Source organism: Gadus macrocephalus, chromosome 6, assembly GCF_031168955.1.
Source record: "Gadus macrocephalus chromosome 6, ASM3116895v1".
Classification (NCBI taxonomy): domain Eukaryota; kingdom Metazoa; phylum Chordata; class Actinopteri; order Gadiformes; family Gadidae; genus Gadus; species Gadus macrocephalus.
The window spans coordinates 18,006,972-18,028,049 of record NC_082387.1 but is presented as its reverse complement, the minus strand read 5'-3'; the positions used below and the strand labels follow the sequence as shown (position 1 = coordinate 18,028,049).

General features: G+C 41.4%; 1 protein-coding gene across 1 annotated transcript; it reads left to right on the top strand.

Annotated features, from left to right (window-relative positions):
- The first annotated feature begins 11,274 nt into the window (after window positions 1-11,274).
- On the top strand, window positions 11,275-20,541 carry tspan36 (tetraspanin 36). Its single transcript, XM_060054668.1, has 7 exons — window positions 11,275-11,576; window positions 14,359-14,550; window positions 14,687-14,761; window positions 15,179-15,274; window positions 15,681-15,827; window positions 18,751-18,834; window positions 19,400-20,541. Exons 1-7 carry the CDS (start codon window positions 11,517-11,519, stop codon window positions 19,478-19,480), a joined length of 735 nt encoding a protein of 244 aa, XP_059910651.1. The 5' UTR covers window positions 11,275-11,516; the 3' UTR covers window positions 19,481-20,541.
- The last annotated feature ends 537 nt before the right edge of the window (window positions 20,542-21,078 follow it).

The following is a 21,078-nucleotide window of genomic DNA, read 5'->3' as shown; positions in this document are numbered from 1 at the left end:
CCTATTCATGTGTATTTGCCCTACTTGATAAAATTCCTTCGTCCTATGGTCCAATGTGGTTCCTTCAGGAATTCCGAAAAATATGTTCCAAGATTCAAGAGCATTGGTTATCATTTTGCATCTACAACTCCAGAACTGTAAAACAACAATTTACACAGTAACACAAGTCATACATAAGGCTGATTAGGAGTACATTATGCGTTTAATGTCCAAGGTTAATTTCCAGAATACAGAAAAAAGCTTTCACTTTCACAATCTCCTGCGACTCCATATGCATATAAGGAGACACCAAGTTGGAGAACCACTGCTGTAGAACCTGTTGAAAACCTATTTCAATCTTCCATGAAACCCTTGTGTTCACAATGTTGTATTAATAATTAATAATGGCCCCCCATATTTAAGGCTCTAATGTTAGTGTGTTTATCAAATTAAGGAAACAAATCCAAAAGAGAAGTGGTTTTCTCTGCCTGAAATCCCCTGATTTCCCAGCACATGCATTTGTGAAAAACAAATACATTGTTACGGTTGCTGGAATTTGAGGGAAATAACGTGTGCTGCCCACGCAATGAAAACCACTTCTCTGTGAGGTTTTTATCTGTATATCTATCTGTGAGTGAGGGTCGGGTGGGGGCCTACAACCCATAACACCAGGGCTGAACGGGCCTCTGGCAGCCTACTTTTTTTTTGGGTCGACAACACACGGGCATATTCTTTTGGGGTGTTTTCCTTGGTCTGGCCGGCCCATATAACAGGTAGATCTTCCCATTGTTTTATTTATTTTCTTAATTTACAGGGTCTGGCCCAATCACATCGCAGAGCCTTAAATCCAAGGACATGTGGCCAAGGCCGACGGAAATTGGATGAACAAGGTGAAGGTGAAAGGGCTTGGGGAGACCAAGCCAGAGGGGGGCCCGTGGGAAGTTTAGATTCATTTTTTTCAAGTATTTTTTGGTTGTTGTTCAAATAGTTTAATAACATAACTGAATTTCATGATGATTATCGATCTAAATGCAAGCTTAGCGTATTAGTTTAATAAATTGGTACAATATTGTATTCCAAAAAAGTAAACACTGCTGTGACTACTCTTTTAACGCCCCTTGGAAAAAGCGCAAAATGGTTCATTCCACACCGCTGATTTTACTGCGAATCGCATCTTGCTTACGGTGAGACTTTTTTATCTGGATGGAGTCGCGGCAATATGTTAGCTAGATGAATCTGGTTAAAAACGACTTGAGGTCCAGCATGTCTCTTGATAAACCCTCCATTGAAAGCAAATTTGCAAGAGCATTGGACCTCATCAGTGATTTTGCCAAAAAGAAAGAAGAAAGAAAGAAAAGCAATCAGTGGGCATTTTCTGCTGAGTAAACTTCTGTACTTTGTTAAAACTGGAATGTAAATTATGGATAGAATTGTACTACTATTATTTGAGGAATATTTGCGCAAATCTTTTTCTTTTTGTCTTCATTAACTTTACAGGAAAGTGACTATTGAGTCATACATCAGGGGCCGTATTCACAAAGGATTTTAGGGCTAAAAGTAGGTCCTAACTGGCGAATTTAGGAGTAACTCCTAAAAATAATGGGCGTGTCACTCTTAAATTTAGGACTCCTAACTTTTTTCACTAAGAGCAATTCACAAAGTATTTTAGGCCTAAAAGTAGCACCTAAGTCTAGGAGAGCTTAAAAGTCCTCAAGAGGACTCCTAACTCAGTTAAGACCTATTCACAAAGAATCGTAAATGCCTGCGAGACAAAATGTTAGGGTATGTTAGGACGTGTTCGTCAATAGGAAGAAAGTGCATTCCATCAACACACAGGTTGTTTTTGATGCAACATAGCCTACTGGATGTTGTTGCAAAGTGGCCTGGATCTTCAGCTACCCATGATTCGCGCATTTTAATGGTGAGCGGTCTGAGGCAGCTTTTTGAGATGTACCAGTTGGGTGTCACTTGCTGGGTGACAGTGACTATCCATGCAAGACGTGGCTCTAGACACCCTACCTTAATCCACAACCGGGAGCACAGTTAAAGTGTAACATGTAAGTGATTACGCAGATTACGCTTAGTCCTATGCGTAAAACACATCGTATTGGCTCTTTGCGAGCACACAAACATACACGAAATGTTGTGGAGAGAGGAATTGGGCAGATGAAACGTTGGTTTCATGTCCTCCACGGCGAAATACGCCTCACCCCAGAGAGGGCAAGCACAGTAATCGTATGTGCCATTCTACACAACCTTTGCAAGCGGAGGAACATTCCACAGCCAGACGATGATGATGATGATGATGATGATGATGATGATGATGATGATGGCGATCAACATTACAAGGAATTTGGCCGTGTGGAACCGAGTGGACAGGCATTTAGGGATCACTTTGAAAACACATTTTAGGTAAACACCTTGGCACAAATCAGTCAACACTTGGGTAGTTCGTAACATTTATTTTATTTTAGATTTTACGTATTTTTATTGTTTGCTTTCTCTCTCTCTTGAACGTGCAGGCTACAACGTCATTATCGTGGTCTGCACAAAATTGTCATCATGCGTGTATTCTGCTAACTGCACTATAACTACTTAATAGGAATTCATTTCTAGCCTAGGCTATTTCCTTGTTTTTCGGTGATTCAGTGGGCTCGTCTGAACAACCAATCACCGAACTGACTGCTTCTAAACTCGTGCATGAGAATTGACGTAATCCATAGCAACGGCGCGTCACTCTTAGTTCACTCTTTGTGATTTATCCTTAGTAAGAGTAGGTCTCAGCGGCTTTGTGAATAACTTTTAAGAAAAAACTCCTACGTAAAAGCGCGAGTTTTAGCGCGAGTTAGGAGCACTCCTAGCGGTAAGATAAAATGCTTTGTGAATACGGCCCCAGGATTTCTTGTTTATAGGACCCAGAATTTGGTGCTACGCACCTGCCTGTGGCACCTGATTAGCCTGGCAAAACCGGCGGCACAAATTGATCTTGCCGCGGCCCGAATTCCTGGTACATGCGGATTTTGAGTGATTCTACTCGCAAACAATTCACACAACTTCAACGCAACTCTGTTGTCCGCGGACGCAGACAACAGAGAATGAATTGAAGTAGAAGTTTATTTTAGGGAGGATGTGAGCAGTAGGGAAAAAACAGTAAAAAGTGCTGGGTTATTTTTTTTAACACATTGCTGGGTTATTTATGCTGGGTTAAATTTCTGGGTTGTTTGGGGCACTGCAAACACACTACTGGGTTGTTTGTGCAGGGTAAGGGGCTAATTCGCAGGTGCACATCTTGTTGGGTTATTTTGATCCAGCTGTGGGTTCGTTAATTTTCCCGCGATTCCATCGTTCCACGGTGGTGGTGGAACATTCTGGGTATTTCTTTGTGGTCAGACCAGACAACCGGCTGGCAGCAGGATTTCATGGTAGATTTTATTTATTTTATTGGTTTAGTTCAGGGACATTGCACACTAATCAACATTCAAAATGTAAGTGAGCCAGAGTTAGCCTAAGAGGCTAGTTTTCATCTGTTGTCCCCTGCCAGATATTCAAAAGGCAACCTAAAATTACAGAAATAAAATGCATATAAACAAAGATTAAAAAACAACATAGTCGTAAGAATGAATTGACGGACAATGGCAAACAAACAATAAAATAAGCAGACAATAAAACACAGTGTACATTAAACATTTTAGGAAAGTGCACAAAACAGTAGATTAGAGCAGGACAAACACACCTACAATAAAAACACATACAGCAGCATAGAACACAAACATGCAGCACAAACATATATAGCAGCATAAAGCACAAACATGCAGCACAGACATACAGCAGCCTAAAGCACAAACAAGCAGCACAAACATATACAGCAGCATAAAGCACAAACATGCAGCACAATTAACTTAGACACTAACATGACCAGCACAGGACAGGAGCACACAAGAGACAAGCAAGCAGGACACAGCATTTACCAAGAAGTCGGCAGGAGAAGCAATTGCAGTCCTAGTGTGTACATAATTGATTACCAATAAACCATATTTTCAGCTGTCCTGAAAAGGGACGGTAAGAACTAATTTCTCTAATATGAGCTGGTAGTGAGTTCCATTCCTGTGACGCTGTAACTGAGAATGCTGAGTGGCTAAAGGCACTTTTTCTAAAGGGTACTACACAGTCTCCCCGGGACGAGCCTCTGGTTGTCCGGTTTGTATTTGACCTCTGAGTGACTGTTGAAGTGGTGGGGGGGCTTTGTTGTGCAAAATTTTAAAAATAAGGCAAAGATTTGCATACTTTATTAGGTTGTCCCAGCTCAGAAGTTTATACTTTCTTAAAATTAGACAATGGTGGTAGGTGTTTGACTTCCGGTCCAAGACTTTCAGGGTTCGTTTATACAGTGTTTCAAGTGGTTTAAGTGCTGTCTTATTGGCTTGTGCGAAGCTGGTCAAACAGTATGTGAAATGTGACTAAATGTAATTAAATGTCAATACTTATTTACTTATATTTTCAATGAGTTTTAGTCAGCATTTATTGGCTGGGTTGAAAGACTGAACTGCTTAATCAATAGCTAATCGTTAGGTCTCCTGGTTTAATGTTTGCAAGCTACCCGTAAAGTTAGATCGTGAGTAGCTACGGTTGACTCGCTAGCCAACCGTAGCACTAATAGCTGTGTAAATGGTTGATTCGCGGGCTACCTGTTATGGACCCAAACGCTGGACACACAACCCGGTATCACGCGATTTCATGCTCATGCGCACAAACGTTAATCTATTGAATCGTGTCCAAGGGCACGATTGTCAGACTTTTTTCGTGCTACACAAAACGAAATGTTAACCAATGTATTCAGAATGGGAGCGGTTCTCCGATGTTTACGTGCTACAAAGAACGAAATGTAAACCAATGCATTTTGAATGGGAGTGTTTTTCAGGCGAGAAAGAGTGTGTGCGCAGACAGTACAGTGCACCCTCTAGTAGTCTAGTTATATATTTGTCAATATTTCCGATTTTTTTACGCAGACCTCCTCAAAAACTGAAACGAACGTGCTCCACAGAACCAATTTCTCAAACAATTAACGTGCTCGAAACGAGAGAGAGAGGAAGAGAGAGAGAGAGAGAGGCTTCAAAAGGGGTGTGCGCAGATAGTACAGTGCACCCTCTATTTACATCAATATTTCCATTTTTGCACTAATTTTTTTTGCATTTTTTAACCTAACCCTAACCCAAAAACTGAAAATAAATAAAAAATAACCATGCTCCACAGAACGAAATGTAAACCAATGCATTCTGAACGGGAGCGTTTCTCCGATGTTTTCGTGCTAAACAGAACTAAATGTAAACCAATGCATTTTGATTGGGATCGTTTTCAGACGAGAGAGAGAGAGAGAGAGAGTGAGCAGACAGCACAGTTCACCCTCTAGTTATATATATGTCAATGTTTCCGATTTCTTAAGCAGACCTCCTCAAAAACTGAAACGAACGTGCTCCACAGAATGCGTGTTTCTCAGACAATTATCGTGCTCAACAGAATGAAACGAGAGAGAAAGAGAGAGAGGGAGGGAAAGGGAGAGAGAGGCTTCAGAAGGGGTGTCCGCAGATAGTACAGTGCACCCTCTACTTATGTATGTGTAAAAACAACAAATGCATCAAAGGGTAAATGTAGTGTATTAGGGATACTCTGATTTCCCCGGTTTTTAGAGCAGACCTCCTCATAAACCTTTCGTTCTCACGGAAAGTAATCTATTATTCGTACTAGGGCCCGACCGATTCAATCGGCCTGCCGATTTAATCGGCAGATTATAGCCTTTTTGAAAATAATCGACATCTGCCGAAAAGAAGCCGATTACTTTTTTTTTCTTTTTTTTAATGTTATTGCACTTAGTATCCAGATTACGCTCCTACTCGCCTAGCTAACTAACAACTTTAGCTGGAGTAAAAAAGAAGAGATTGAATTTTACCGTACACAGGGACGCAGGAAGTGGAGGTGCTTAGGGTGCTGCAGCACCACCCCCCCCCTGGCGGCCTCTGGCTGTAACTGCAAGTGAGAAGGTTTTATGAACAATAAAAACTGTCGTTTTTATTGGTCGTCATGAAAAAAAACATAAGGGGTAAGACTGCTGTTTTTTATTGGTCGTCATGAAATAAACATAAGGGGTAACACTGTCGATATTTATCAAATAAAACATAGGGGGTAACACTGTTGTTTTTCTTTGGTCGTCATGAAAAAAACCACAAGGGGTAACACTGTGGTTTTTTATTGGTCGTCATGATGACTGATAAAAAACGACAGTGTTACCCCTTGTTTTTTTCATGATGACTGATAAAAAACGACAGTGTTACCCCTTATATTTTATTTGACAAAGACAACAGTGTTACCCCTTATGTTTTTTTTTCATGACGACCAATAAAAAACAACAGTGTTACCCCTTATGTTTTCTTTCATGACGACCAATAAAAAACAACAGTGTTACCCCTTATGGTTTTTTTCATGACGACCAAAGAAAAACAACAGTGTTACCCCTTATGTTTCATTTGATAAAAACGACAGTGTTACCCCTTGTGTTTTTTTTCATGACCAAAGAAAAACAACAGTGTCACCCCCTATGTTTTATTTGATAAATATCGACAGTGTTTTCCCCTTATATTTATTTCATGACGGCCGATAAAAAACGACAGATTTACCCCTCATGTTTTTTCCATGTTGACCAATATATAACGACAGTGGCACCCCTGTCTACGTTTTTGCTGGGATCGGAACATGAGCTGTTTAGAGTGTTAACCTCCGAACTTAACAATGCACCATCAAGACACTGGTTAAAGTCATCACAAAGGTTATACTTGACTTTATAATTCGCATGAAATAGAGAAAAGATACTTCCAACAGAGGTCATCAACCGGACTTGAACCCCGGTCTCCAGGGGTTTAGGCAGAGTGCACCCCACTGCACCACTGAGGCGATGACAATACACAGTAATCAATCATCAATAAAGAGGATATACATGACATTAAAATGTATGTGTGTATTTCTATTATTTCCCTTATGTTTTTTTTCAAGACGACCAATAAAAAACAACAGTGTTACCCCTTATGTTTTTTTTTATGATATATATATATATATATATATATATATATATATATATACGGAGAGGCCCTCTTAAGCCCATCAGTTACTTGACTCTAATTGGCTATAATTGAATTAAAGCGTGTAAGGAGGAAATTAGGCGATCTATTTGTGGGCCAGCAGAGGCTGAATTTGAACCGAATTCGGCCCATAACCTTATTTTTTTACATCGTTTTTATATTATGAATATTTTAATATTGTCTGTGTAGCCGCCTGAATAATTAAACTCAATAGTGACTTGAAGAATAGTTTATTTTACTGGGTTCTGTAAACATACAGACATTGCGACACATTTGCTAACGACACGTTCTGTCCCCCATGTCTCAACACTGCTCTCCAACATGTGTACGTTTTACTATGTCTGTTTACATCCTAACTAATTATTACACCGTTCACGAAAATACATATTAATGCACATGGTAATTACTAACAATGGAAATACATAAAAGAAAAGCACATTGTGGCTCCTGATAATATCCTCAGTTCTTAACCTTGGTATGCAAAGTAAACAAACACAATCTACATAAATGTACTGCCAGCGAACCCTAATGGCACCGGGAGAAGATTAGCTTAGCTGCTAGTTAAGAAGGTAACCAGCCAACTCTTCCCCACATATCTGTATCCTTGCCAAGCTCATTCTTATGTACATTGATTACTCTTATATTGCTTGCTTACCTGTAAACATACACAGACATTGCAAAACATTTGTTAACGACACGTTCTGTCCGCCATGTCTCAACACTGCTCTACAACATTAGTAGATTTCACCGGACAGAAAGTGCACCAATAGATCAAAGCCACCCTGTGGCGGAAATGGGGTACTTCATGCATTACATTATATGCCTGTGTAAGATGTGTATGTAAGTGGTGCACGATGTCAACTTCATGATGAAACAAATAACAAGAAAAATGACCGTTAAACTAATGATGGCAAAAATAAGGATTTCACACAATAAAATAAAATATGGGGGGTGTACTTATCTAATAGTCACTATTTTCACACCTGAACCACACTTAGACATTGGTGGAAGTGGATTTTCAACGGTCAGATAGGCTACAGATCTTGTTATAGAGTGGCGAAGTCACGCCCCTTCCGGTAGGGCTCATGGGACCTATGAGATCGAAAAATATGAATGGGTGTCAATGGAGAGAAAATAATTATTTTCTGGTCCCGGTCTTTATATGCCCTGGATTACACATATGTTGTTTGTGGATTTAAAGGATAATTTTTCATGCAAAGAGTTCGACAGTTTATTGTGCAATTGTTCAGATAAAGGCTGTAGAGAAAACACAACGAGAAAGACTACGCGGCTCGTATGTGACGTCACGCTCCCTGCGACTGGCGTGGAGAAGACCGACAATCTTCCCATCGGCATAACTGAAACTCTGCACGTGCCCCGACTTATAATGGTTTTCACCTCTTTCGATGCTTTTATCCTCCCCTTGGAAAAAGCGGTGAAGTGGGGCAGAGAGATTGCCATCTCTGTGCCGAGTTCCAAGGGCGGGTGTGGTGACGTATATCATATGCGTCGAGAGCAGCGAAGAGCTGTAGTTCACAAAGCGGCCTCACATAAAACCTAAAATTATCAAACTTCTTCACGAACATTTTTAGTTTTCTTTGCATGAAAAATTATCATTTAAATCCACAAACAACATATGTGTAATCCAGGGCATATAAAGACTGGGACCAGAAAATAATTATTTTCTCTCCATTGACACCCATTCATTTTTTTCGATCTCATAGGTCCCATGAGCCCTACCGGAAGGGGCGTGACTTCGCCACTCTATAACGATAATTGAATAAAAGCTACATGGTCTAAATATTATAACTAAATAATTGTATATTGATTTATATAATATATATTTAAATATTAAATTAATTCAATATTAAACCAATGCATTGCAATCTGGAGATTTTTTTCGACTTCAGAAAGGGGGGGCGGGCTGTGCACGCTCTAGCATACAGATCTTGTGATAACGATAATTGAATTAAAGCTACATGTCTACTTATAATATTATAACTAAATAATTGTATATTTAAAGAAAAGAAAAAAAAAAATATATAATATTTATTTTAATATTTATTTATCTTTTATATCAAAGGGGGTCTCAATGGACACATACGATGATCAACTTGTGGGCTCCACCTTTTTTCTCTAAGGGCTAGAACTCCATCTCGGATATGTCGTTCTCGGGACCCCGGGAAATGTGTGTACAGTACACTTTTTGGCATCTCTCGCTATCTCGAAAAGGCGGGAAAGGGGCGTGACCTCCAACAGTAGAATAAATGTACATAAGACAGAGGTTAGTTTCTATAGTCCCCATTTTTTGTGGGATGGAGGTGTACATTACTGGCTTAGGGTGTGTATACACAGCTGGCCTGTGGCCAAGTTTTTGAAGTCTGGGGTCAAAAGGTCAAAAGGAGCAGCCACCACGCCGCTTATGAGATAACAAAAAGTTAATGTGCATTTCTCTCATAACTTTTTGTCATTATTAAATCCTATGCATGTTGGATGGCTAGGGTGTAGGTCTGGGAAGAACTTTAGGCCCAAATCTTGCAAGCGAGCCGCTGGGTGAGGTGCAACGAGATGGAGCACTTGCTGAGTCATTTCCTGTAGGGCTGGAGTTGATCATCGTAGTCGCATCACTTCCTTTAGGGCTTCGGCCTCCTAATTGATCATTGTAGTTTATTTGAATGCCCTCTTTCATATATATGACACCACCACCACTGGGACGTGGCAACATATCCATATGGAGAGGGGGGGGTGCTTGTGCCCACGTTGATTGATGCATAGTTTAAATTTTCTACGGGACAAGCCCATAAGGTGAAGCCTACAGCTACGCCTACAATCACTAGAGTTATAATATCAACTATCGTTCTGACCGGTTCTGACCTGATTTGCACTGTTTCTTGTTGGTGGGCGTGCCCTTAACCTGCATCCACGTCCCAGTTTGATTGACATGATCGAACAGCCCGCCCCGCCCCCTGATGAAAGCCCTTACTGCTGTCTCCGAACACAGCGATTGGATAAAGTGCAGATTATAAAACACGCATTTCAAAAAAATAAATAAATCGGTTTGACTGGCTTTTTCCGGAACAACGTCTTAATTTGCGGGACGTGTAAAAAGTAATGGAAATGCGTGACAGTCCAGAACAAAGCGGGACATCATTGACCTCTTAAGGAAACATACAAGAAAGCATTAACAATCAACATAGTAGCTTACTACTTTATTATGCATTGACAAAGAAAATGCAAGTGTCAACATTTATGAACAATCAACTTCTTAGAAATGGCTATTAATTATATATGAAAATGTCATTCATTCCTTTGAAAACTGCTCAATGGCGCCCAATTCTTTAATCAGTTGTGGAAACGCGCCATTAGCTAGTCACACCCACTGAGAGGAGGACTTTCCTCCTTTCTCCCATTGCACCCCATGTTAATCACTGGCCGCCAACACTTTCAGGGAAATTAATGGGAGTCAATGGAGGCTGAGGGAGAAACGTGTATATATTTATGTGTGCATTTAATATTTTCTATATTCATGAGAGATGATGCCACACATAGCAAAAGGGATAGATCAGGGAAATCCTCATAGTAGTGAAGACAAAACTCGTTCCTGAGCTATGAACCAGAACCTAGAAATGTTGATGATCCAGTTTTTGTTGATTAATTTCTTCCTCCTTCTGTTGTGAGTAAATATTCACAATGTATCTGTTGTATAGAAAGGTTAAAAAAAAAGTAACAAGATAAGTAGCACACACACACACGAAAACACACACACGCACACACACACACACACACACACACACACACACACACACACACACACACACACACACACACACACACACACACACACACACACACACGCAGTAGTGATTACACACTGAGATTATCTTGAAAATGTGGTCATTTTTTCTCAGGGAGTAAAAGTACATAGTAGCCTACCTACGCCAATAATATCATCGTTGCAGTACTTTCTCAGGCCTCAGGGTATATATCAGTACTCAGAATGCTTCACACGTCATTGAACATTTGCTTAAATGTACAACCAATAACAACCTACAACAATAGGCTTCATAGCCTATTTGCCCTTTCTTCCAATTTAGATACTTCAAATTAATCTGTGGTTAGATTTAAGGACTGATTCTTAACTGTATGTAGCGACCCCAGGGAGCATGACTGTATGACGTAAGAGCGCTCATGCGTCAGGCGATAGGACCGGTCTATCACTGCCAGCTTCCTTTGAACATGTGACTGTTGTGTGTAAGCAAAGAGCAGTCACGCTGGAAGCAGTGCAGTCCGATTCTCCGAACTTGTGATCCAACCTCCGGATCACAACCACACCAGCCGGGACACCTATATATTGAAAGCAGAAGCCGCCCTTTATTCCTTCTCTCCATTCCTCAAAAGATATCGATCAAGATGGACTGCGGAATCATCACGTCGAAAACTGTGCTACTGCTTCTCAGTCTAATATTTTGGGTGAGTCTTCTCCGCCTTGAACGTCGTTATTGTACGTCGCATTTTGACTACCTCGGGGTACGGACGAAAACAAGGCTGACATTACTTCCGTAACCATCCGGATAATAACTTGGATTTTGTTTTTAAATGACATATGATCACTTATTTAGCTGAATCGCTGGGCTCATAGTTTCATTTCATGTCATATGTCGATGTTATGTTTTAAATCACACTGTTTATGTTTTTGCCATTTGGTCGCGTCTGTGTTCTGTTGCATTACTTAGGTTTAAAACTTTGGATTTCAGGGTGAAATGTCAGCTTTCGCTTCTACTGTAACAAAAAACAAGTAGGCATAATTCATAAAGTCCAGTAGCGGTAGGCCTGCGGACTTAACGTCATATTGCGTTTAGTCATAGCCATGCATTGACCTCCCTTGAAATTTAGTTTAATGGTTATTTGACCAGATTTACTGATTACTCATGGGTCGACCATGAACTTTTCGTAGTAGCCTTTGAGGGGCAAATTGAAGATCTTATAATATCAGACCATACCTAATTATATTAGCAGACTGTGTCAACTCTTGTTGTCACAGTCTTATTAGGTTGGACCGACATAGAACTCTCTTTGTATCTGTTAAACAAACTGTCCATGCCCACTGACTTTCAGTTCCTTATTTCTGTTTAAACATACAAATTGCCTATTACTCCCCCGCTCCCCCTGTTATGTTGGCGGGCATTCCCCCTTTCGCTACTAACTCACAACACATTCATATTTCATGAGTTCATTCTGAGTGAAACTCGGTTCATGGTGGAGTTTAACTTTAGTTAGTAAGTAGTTGAAGTTAACTGTGGAGGCCTTGAGCTTTCTGCTCACATTCCAGAGTAGGTGAACGTATGTTCTGTCAGCCACGTGGTCTAATTTCTCAGGCAAAAGATCAGAGTTCCAGGTCCGATTAAGAGGTGGGGGAGGAGATGGGAGGGCTGGAGGGAGGGAGGGGTGTGGATAAGGTGGAACTCGTGACTACTGGGTGATGATACATAAGTCATGCAAGAGATGGGGTTGGCTGGGACACACACACACACACACACACACACACACACACACACACACACACACACACACACACACACACACACACACACACACACACACACACACACACACACACACACACACACACACACACACACACACACACACACACACACACACACAGTGTGCTGAGATTACCTTGAAAAATGTGATCCTTTTCTCAGTGAGTAAAGTACATAGTAGCCTACCCCCCTAATATCATCGTGGAGCTTTATGAAGCTTATGGGATTCAGTACGGCAATGCACATATGGTGAAGAAATGTATAAACGTATACACTTTCCATCTGCTGCGATGTGCATCAATATCAAACACTTAGAAACTAAAAAGGATCAGCATGCCTATTCTTTAAAGTACTATTTGTTATCATAAATATATCTGAGGATTTATTTAGGCATTTTTTTGTCCGGCAGGATTAGACCTGTAATATATCCAACCCCTATCACGTATGATAGTCAAAGGAAAAAGTCGAAGCACAAAGTGACTGAAGCATTTGTATGTTTTGACCTTTGACTGTTCATGACTGTTTCCCAGGATGTCAAGCCCATTCCAAGCCGTCATCTTAGTGCTAATTCTCCATTAATAATAACAATTGTGCAACATGTTCCTTGTTTATTCTAGAATTGTTAGGGTCTTGTTCTTGGTCAAGAAGTACCAAAATGGTGGGCTTGAACTTTGTTATCTGTGGAACATCAGATCACATGATCGTAACCAACCCCCCCCATATGCTAATATTCAGGATATCATTACGTTAGTTCATAGCACTAGGCGTCCCGTTTTAAACATATTTACTCTTCGTATTGAGAAGGAATTAATATTATGTTGATCAGGTGAATGACCCATGATTATCACAATGTATGTTCTTACAAAAACAGCCCCACACTCTCTCCCGCTTAACAGTTGAGCCTGAATTTGAAACCAAGCCGTTATTCTTTCATCGTATATGTCTTTGCTTGGGTTTGTTTGATGTGTCCAAACAACGCTTTTAACGTTGGTTAAAGAGAACCTTAATAAAAAGGCCTGATCAATTCACGCTCCACTTAGAAAATAATGTGTTTCTAAAGAACAGCCCTGGTCTCACATGTCTTGGCCCCACAGCTCCTTGAATCCGTGTGTGAACTGTATTGCTCTACAATGCAAGGATTTTGTTGCTGAAATCTTGTGACCAGCAATGACTGTGATAGAATAGCCCGAAAATCTGATAACAGATGAAAACAGGACATTTGGGAACTAACTATTAAACAACTCTTAAAGATAATACTGTATGTGGTTACAATGCAGTCTATTAGAGATCCACCAATGGTGGTATCTATATAATGGTAACAACACTTGGCCGAAATTTGTGACTAAGTAGTGGGTGTATAACATCCTGAACTTATCTGACTTCTGTCTTCAAATGATTGCATCAGAAATATTTCTTGGCTTCAAGACCAGAGAGAACATGTCTGAAATGCAGCATTTAAGCTTTTTTAAAACAGCCTTTTCCCCCAAAATGCTAGAGCAGGATTGGATTATTTGAAAAATGTCAACACTTCTATCTTATACTGAAGATACCTGAAGATGTCGTAGGGTTGGGCCCTCACATGTGTGTGCCATTGAACCACTGGTAGTCGCACTTGCGGTACTCTCGTACATTTAGCACTCGCACTGATGGGTGCACACAGCTATTGAAAGCTTTAAAATAATACATTTTGCCCCCATATTTCCTTGCAGGCTGCGGGAGCCGCCTTAGCCTATGTGGGGGCCTACATCATCCGGAGCTACACCAACTTCGCGGCCTTCCTGGAGGACCAATATGTCATGATCCCAGCCGTGATCATCATCTGTGTCGGCGTGGCGATGTTCCTTTTGGGCTTGCTGGGATGCTGTGCCACAATCTCAGAGTCCAAAGTCGGCCTTGGCTTGGTGCGTTTGACCAGTGTTTGAGTTTCTGTTATTGATTATCGGTTATTTTGTGTGCGTTTTGTATGTTTTTGTAAGCTGCTATGAAATGTAAGATGCTTATTTGTGTCCTTTTCTCATGTCTGTTTCTTTTCCCCAGTTCCTGGTCGTCATCCTGGCGCTCTTCGCTGGTGAAGTTGCTGCTATGACCTTCTGTTTCATCTACCAGGGCAAGGTGAATCAGGAACCTTCATTCATGTATATCAACATGCTTACTCTTTTGTCTATTTAACCTTCTGTCCAGCAGCTGTGCTGAGATGTGTGTTTGAGTTGCACTGTGTTGATTCGCGAAATACTGTTGACCTTTCTCATTGCAATTAGTAGCCATCCCATCATCCCGGCTTCATATAACTGTTGCTTCTGTTTGTAAATGATACAAACACAACATGGCCTCTGATAATCGGTATTAAGGTGTGTTTCTGTATAGCTTCCCAAGAGGTTTTGCAAAAATACCTCCCTTGTATTTCTGCCATGTTTTTAACAAAGTTAAGTACGGCCTGCAATGCACCAAGGTATTTCCGTCTGTGACGGGTCTTGAGCTGCTTGTGTGAGCAGGGACTGAAGTGGATGGTCCGTCTGTTTGTTGTTTTAGATAACTGAGGACCTGCAGCGTTCGATGACCGACGTCTTCATGAAGTACGACAGCCAGAGCACAGAGAGCATTGCCGTGGATCACCTGCAGTCCCAGGTGAGGGCCTCAACACAGTTGTGCTTACAGCGGTTTTGAACTGGAAATGCTTCACTCCTGTTGCTCTCTACGACTGATATTTTGCATTCTCCCACACTGGTTTGCATGTTTCTTGAAGTTGTTGGGTCTGAAATATGTGTGTTTATCCTTCTCTTTCCTAGTCTTGCAAATGCCTTTGCATGATAAAGTAGAGTATTCATGTTGTAAAATCTGTGAAAGCTTTTGCCAACTGTTGGCACTGTTGATTACAAAGGAGAGAGAACGAGAGCTAAAATAAAAAAACGAGAGCTAAAATGTCTGCACACGGGTCAGGAGAAAGCTAGAGAAAGGCAACAGCAAAGGAGAAAGGGCGAGAGAGAGAGTTGGCCTGCAGTGATAATATCCTCTTCCCTCCCTCCCACGACAGTTGCAGTGCTGTGGAGTGTTTAACCTGAGCAGCTGGGTGTCCACCCCCTGGTACACCAGCCACAACAACACAGTGCCCGTCTCCTGCTGCAAGAACCAGACGGAGTGCACCGGCCAGCTCGACCAGCCTCAGTTCCTCTTCACAAAGGTGGGCTCCAGCCCTATCCCTCCCTGCTTGAGCTGTTGTTGTGAACTAACAATCAGAACGTTTACATGCACAGCTTAAAACGATTCAAAGCCATAGTTCAACTATGCTCCTCAACCGGACAACTGCAATTGTCAGAGTATACATGGCGGTCAGAAAAATTGATTAATTGGCCGAGCATGTCATGCCACGGTACGATAGGTGGCGTTGTACCCATTTCAACTAATAGAGCCACCGGCTGACCTGTTGACGTCGCTAGCAACGACAAACCCCGGCGGCATTCGAGAAAGGTGTTTTCAGTAGACAGCTGTCAGTTCACTACGGGTCCATGCCATTTCTCCGACGCTCCATTGTTCCAAACTCTCGATCGTATGTGGTCGTACACTGCCAGCGGCGGAGCAACTCATATGCAGAAACTCCGGGAGTCTGCATATGGCAACAATCCCTTTCTCCTCCATGTCGCGTTTCAATCTTGACTTCAGAGTGTCAAAGCCAACGTTCCTTTCCCCAATTCCATCGTCACCATGGCCGAGATAACCCCCAATATGAGTCTTTACTTGTTGCTGAAGTACCAGAGAGTTCGAGAACCCGACGCAGTCTTTGGAGGGGACATAATACGAAAACAACACTTTTCCTGGGATTTGGGGTGATTTTTTGGCTCTCTGGTGCTCCCACATGCATACAAACTTTGAAAACAGTCTGTACGTGATTTTTTGAGTGAGATATGCATCTCTGAAAGTACCCTCCCTACAGTTACCAAACGAGCAAGACAGTTTTGGCGCCCCCTCCTACGTAGAAAGGGGGCACAGTTGAATATTATCTCCCACTTCCCCACTCCCCTCCAATCAGAATATATTTACGATTTTGTGAACCAGCGGACGAGCAGCTCCGGCGGGGGGAACTCGGCGGCAGCTCAGCTCCGGGAGTAGGCCTACAATCCCTTTCTCTGCCGGACTGCAGTCCGGAGGAGGAGACATGGAGGAGAAAGGGATTGTTCTCCCGGAGCTGAGCTGCCGGACTGCCGAGCTACCCCAACCAGACTTTTCAGCTCCCGGAGGACACCAGCCGGAGCAGCTGGAAAGCTTCAGCGGTGGCTGGACGGCTTCGACGCCGAAGCTTCGGCGGCAGTTCGGCAGCTCAGCTCCGGGAGTACAATCCCTTTCCCCTCCATGTCGCGTTCATGGACTTCAGAGTCAAGGCCAAAGTTCCTTTCCCCCAATTATTTTCAACCATGGCCGAGATATCCCCCACTACGAGTCTTTACTTGTTGTGAAAGTGCCAGAGACGTCAGACGCAGTCTTTATGATTCATAATTTCATCAGAGGCGCACATAGCTTTTGGCCTTGATATTAGATATAATATTATATAAATACCCATATATAGTATAATTATTATATTATATAGATATAGAGCTCCAGGAGTCCGCAAACCTCAACAATCCCTTCTCCTCCATGCTGCGGTTCAGTCTGACAGCTCATTGGTCTATGGGCAGCAGCTCATTTGCATTAAATCTACAGACTCCAGAAACAGAATCCTGAAGGGACTGAAACTGAGGGGAATAGCGGTAGGCGAGACTTTCTTTCCAAAAAGCTATTTCCAGCAAACAGCTTCAAAAACATGTTTTCTGGAACTCAAATGCTATGTTTACTTGTTGTGAAAACGCCATAATATGTCTCCTTTAAGATTCATAGTATCATAATATCCCTATCAGTTTGGCCGCGGTTCGGGGGTAGCACCCTTCACTTTGACCGGCAGTGGGTCTGCTTATAAGTCGGAATGAAGCGGCCACAGAATCTGGACAGGCTGGGTACTTTTATTCATAGTTCAACTAACTTTACAGTACACGTTTGCACGGACACAACCGGACTCGTTCATTCACTAAACTGACACACGCTACCGCTCGCGCTCATCGCTCACCCACTCACTCGCTGAGGTCACTCAGACACACACTGCCATTCTCGCTTACACACATACGCTTCTCTCGTAACAGAAGCGTAGTGTGTACTGAATGCATGTTGATGATGATACACTTATAGGGGGTAACTACATTGTTACACCGCCTTCCTCAATCTTCTTCTACCTGTTTTAAGAAATCGCTGTTTCCCGTTTTCCGACGGCAACAACAACAAGAATATTGTCGCCTTATACTTACGCCTCACGGCCCCGGGAAAAGAGCTTGAGCATGCGTAGAACACATAATCCGATTCCAATCGAATTGAACATATACATGCACGCTTAATGCGACTATCAATCGAATAATCTAGGGGTCTTAATCCGAATATGAGTAACCCGATTTGATTTTAGTCAGACTAAGGTGTATACATGCATCTTAAAAATCCAATCATAGTTGGACTAAGCCAATAATTCGATTTTCTTGAGTGTCATGTAAACACACTAAGTCTAGATGTGGAGCGTGATGATAAGATCCTTTTGATTTTTATGTGGTTAGAGTATTATTTCAATTGTGTTTTCAGTGTTTATGATCAAATGAATATCAAATTATCCAAATCGGTGTTTGATCCAATGTGCTTGGTATTAATTTATTTTTTTCTTTCTATCACTTTTTGTTTTTGTTATTTTCTGATAGAACATGTCATGATGCCATTAGAGGCTTTGTAGGAGTTTTTGACTGCAACACGTTAAAACCCATAGATAAAAAAAAGAATACTTTATTTGCATTCGTTGTTCCCTGTATTCTAATGTCACTTCACCACCATTGTATGTTTTCGATTTTTGTTACTGGGTATTACCCCGGTCAAAATATAAGCCCCAATCCTTCTTCGTAAGCAGAAACCTGTGCAGGTTAGCATTAGAAGAGTTGAGGTCAGCCTGCCATGCAAAAAGTATATTTGTCGAGCTAGTTATGTGTAGCTTCATTATCATGCACAAACTTTGATAAAAGTAATAATAAAAATGTGTGTTTCAGGGATGCCAAGACCAGGTGGATGTGCTCCTTCAGAATGTGTTGAGTTATGCCATGCTGGTGAATTTGGGCTTCGCCATAATTATGGTAAGATGGTTATGACACTGAGGACCCGCAGACAGGGAGACCCCCATGGAATATTGTCAAAGCTGTATATCGCATTGGGGGGGAATAATACGTGGCACTGCATTTTTTGTTCAGTCCTGACTAACAAAAACGTGTGTGTGTGTGTGTGTGTGTGTGTGTGTGTGTGTGTGTGTGTGTGTGTGTGTGTGTGTGTGTGTGTGTGTGTGTGTGTGTGTGTGTGTGTGTGTGTGTGTGTGTGTGTGTGTGTGTGTGTGTGTGTGTGTGTGTCCCAGCCAACTCCATCTCTTGCGTGACTTATGTATCATCACCCAGTAGTCACGAGATCCACCTTATCTACACCCCTCCCTCCCTCCAGCCCTCCCATCTCCTCCCCCACCTCTGTGTGTGTGTGTGTGTGTGTGTGTGCGTGTGTGAAACTAGAGAAATTTCAGTTTTTTGTTGTCACTTATAAACTGGTCTCTAGAAGATGGACATTGTTTATTAAACAAATCTATACTAACAAGAATCTCAGGAAGCTGATTATGAAGTCCTAAATGTGTGTTTTGGTGTCTGTGTGTGTTTCCAGGTCTTCGGGATGCTGAGCGTGTGTGTGATCACCTGTAGGTGCAACGACAGGAGGAATGGCTACCATCCCATCTATAACTGAGGCAGTTCCTTCTCCACCAGGCATTTAGCTTAGATATTCTTCCTCAGCCTTATCCTTTCTCCTCTTTCTGACACAGTACCTGCTCTACCATGCATTTAGCTGAGTGAAGCTCCGTCAGTCTTAACCTTTCTCCTGTCTCCTCCCATGGCTGCCTGTTACGTCCCTGCGCCTCGCTATAGGAGTTCACACACTTCCCCAGAGTCACCGTTAGACTGCAATCAGAAGGGAAATGTTACCAAACCTTTTAGTATAACAGCCCTTTTTCTGGAACTTTCTTAAAATAATTTGATAATAATTGTAAAATAATTTGATGAATGAGGACACATGTGACATTTTTGCATTTGTCACACGTCTAAAACATGAATGTTTTTAAACGAAAAAACTTTAAAGCAAGGAATCAGTTTCTTTTCCAACTTGGAAAACAATTTTGGACACAATTCACAAAACACTTAACTACTAAGAAGACAATTCACGAAACACTTCACTTTATAAAAGTAACTTCACGAAACACTTAAGTATAAAGAGTTACCTAGGAACATGTGGCTCATCCTCACAAATCTTTTTTCGAACCGTACATTGAACATGCTGTGAAAAGATTTTTGACATTGAGCTTTACATATGCCCGGGCAGGAATGGTTTTCACAAAGCACTGATTCGACTCGTATATCCATATATCTACTGAACACAAAATAAATTGTTATTTTATTTAACACAATACAAGGGGTTAACCATTATTTGTTTTCTTCCTTGGGGTTTTAGTGAACGCCTCTGCGCTGCTTTTACATGACAAAAAGAAACCACTACTCCACCTATAGGGGAGCTAATATGAGGATGAAGTCACTCACATATGAGGTATTATATACGCTGTTTTGTATTGATTTTAAATGGGCATGATTCAGAGGCTAAGATTGTAGTTTGATAAATGTTTATCTATTTTAAGCCTCTTCCATACTAAATGCAAAGTTCTCCCTTATCGTATCTTTTCAAAGTTATGCATTGATGGGATTACTGTTGTGTATAATTGATTGCTAAAGTAATAAATTATACTATGGAAACAATGATGTTTTGTCTTATGTAATGGAATCCTTGCTGGTACATGAGAACTGCAAAGAACAAAAAAACGTAGGCAGAATTATGGAGTGATTCACTACCACAGAACTAGATTTTTTTATTTTCTTTAGTCTGAGCATTTGAATTATTTATTGCTGTCGGGATGTGAAGTATTTAAAAAAATATATATGACAAACGATGCTTATCAAATAAATGGCCTACTCTACCCTTTCAAAACCATCATTGAGACTGTAAGACATAAATGTTTAAGGGCTACCGATGAACCAAACCAAACCATAATTTGCATTAGTTTACAAAGGTTTCTGTTTCTTGTGTAGACTTTCTGACATTAAACAATGGTTAAAAGTTAGAACTCTATTGTTGGTTGCAGTGAATGAAAACAACCAACAGATGGTGCTAGATTTCAGTTATTTGCTAGGGCCATATAATCCCCCCGTGCATTCTGCGGAAATGTGTAAAAAGTTGACAGAGCCCAACAGGGAACTATGGGCTTCAAATAGGGCAGGCCAACCTTAATACTCCAATTA

Excerpts from the sequence above, each read along its gene's own strand:
- tspan36 (XM_060054668.1), top strand. The coding sequence starts at position 11,517 with ATGGACTGCGGAATCATCACGTCGAAAACTGTGCTACTGCTTCTCAGT. Across the intron at positions 11,577-14,358 it reads TTCTCAGTCTAATATTTTGG|GCTGCGGGAGCCGCCTTAGC; the intron begins GTGAGTCTTCTC and ends ATTTCCTTGCAG. Across the intron at positions 18,835-19,399 it reads TGGGCTTCGCCATAATTATG|GTCTTCGGGATGCTGAGCGT; the intron begins GTAAGATGGTTA and ends GTGTGTTTCCAG.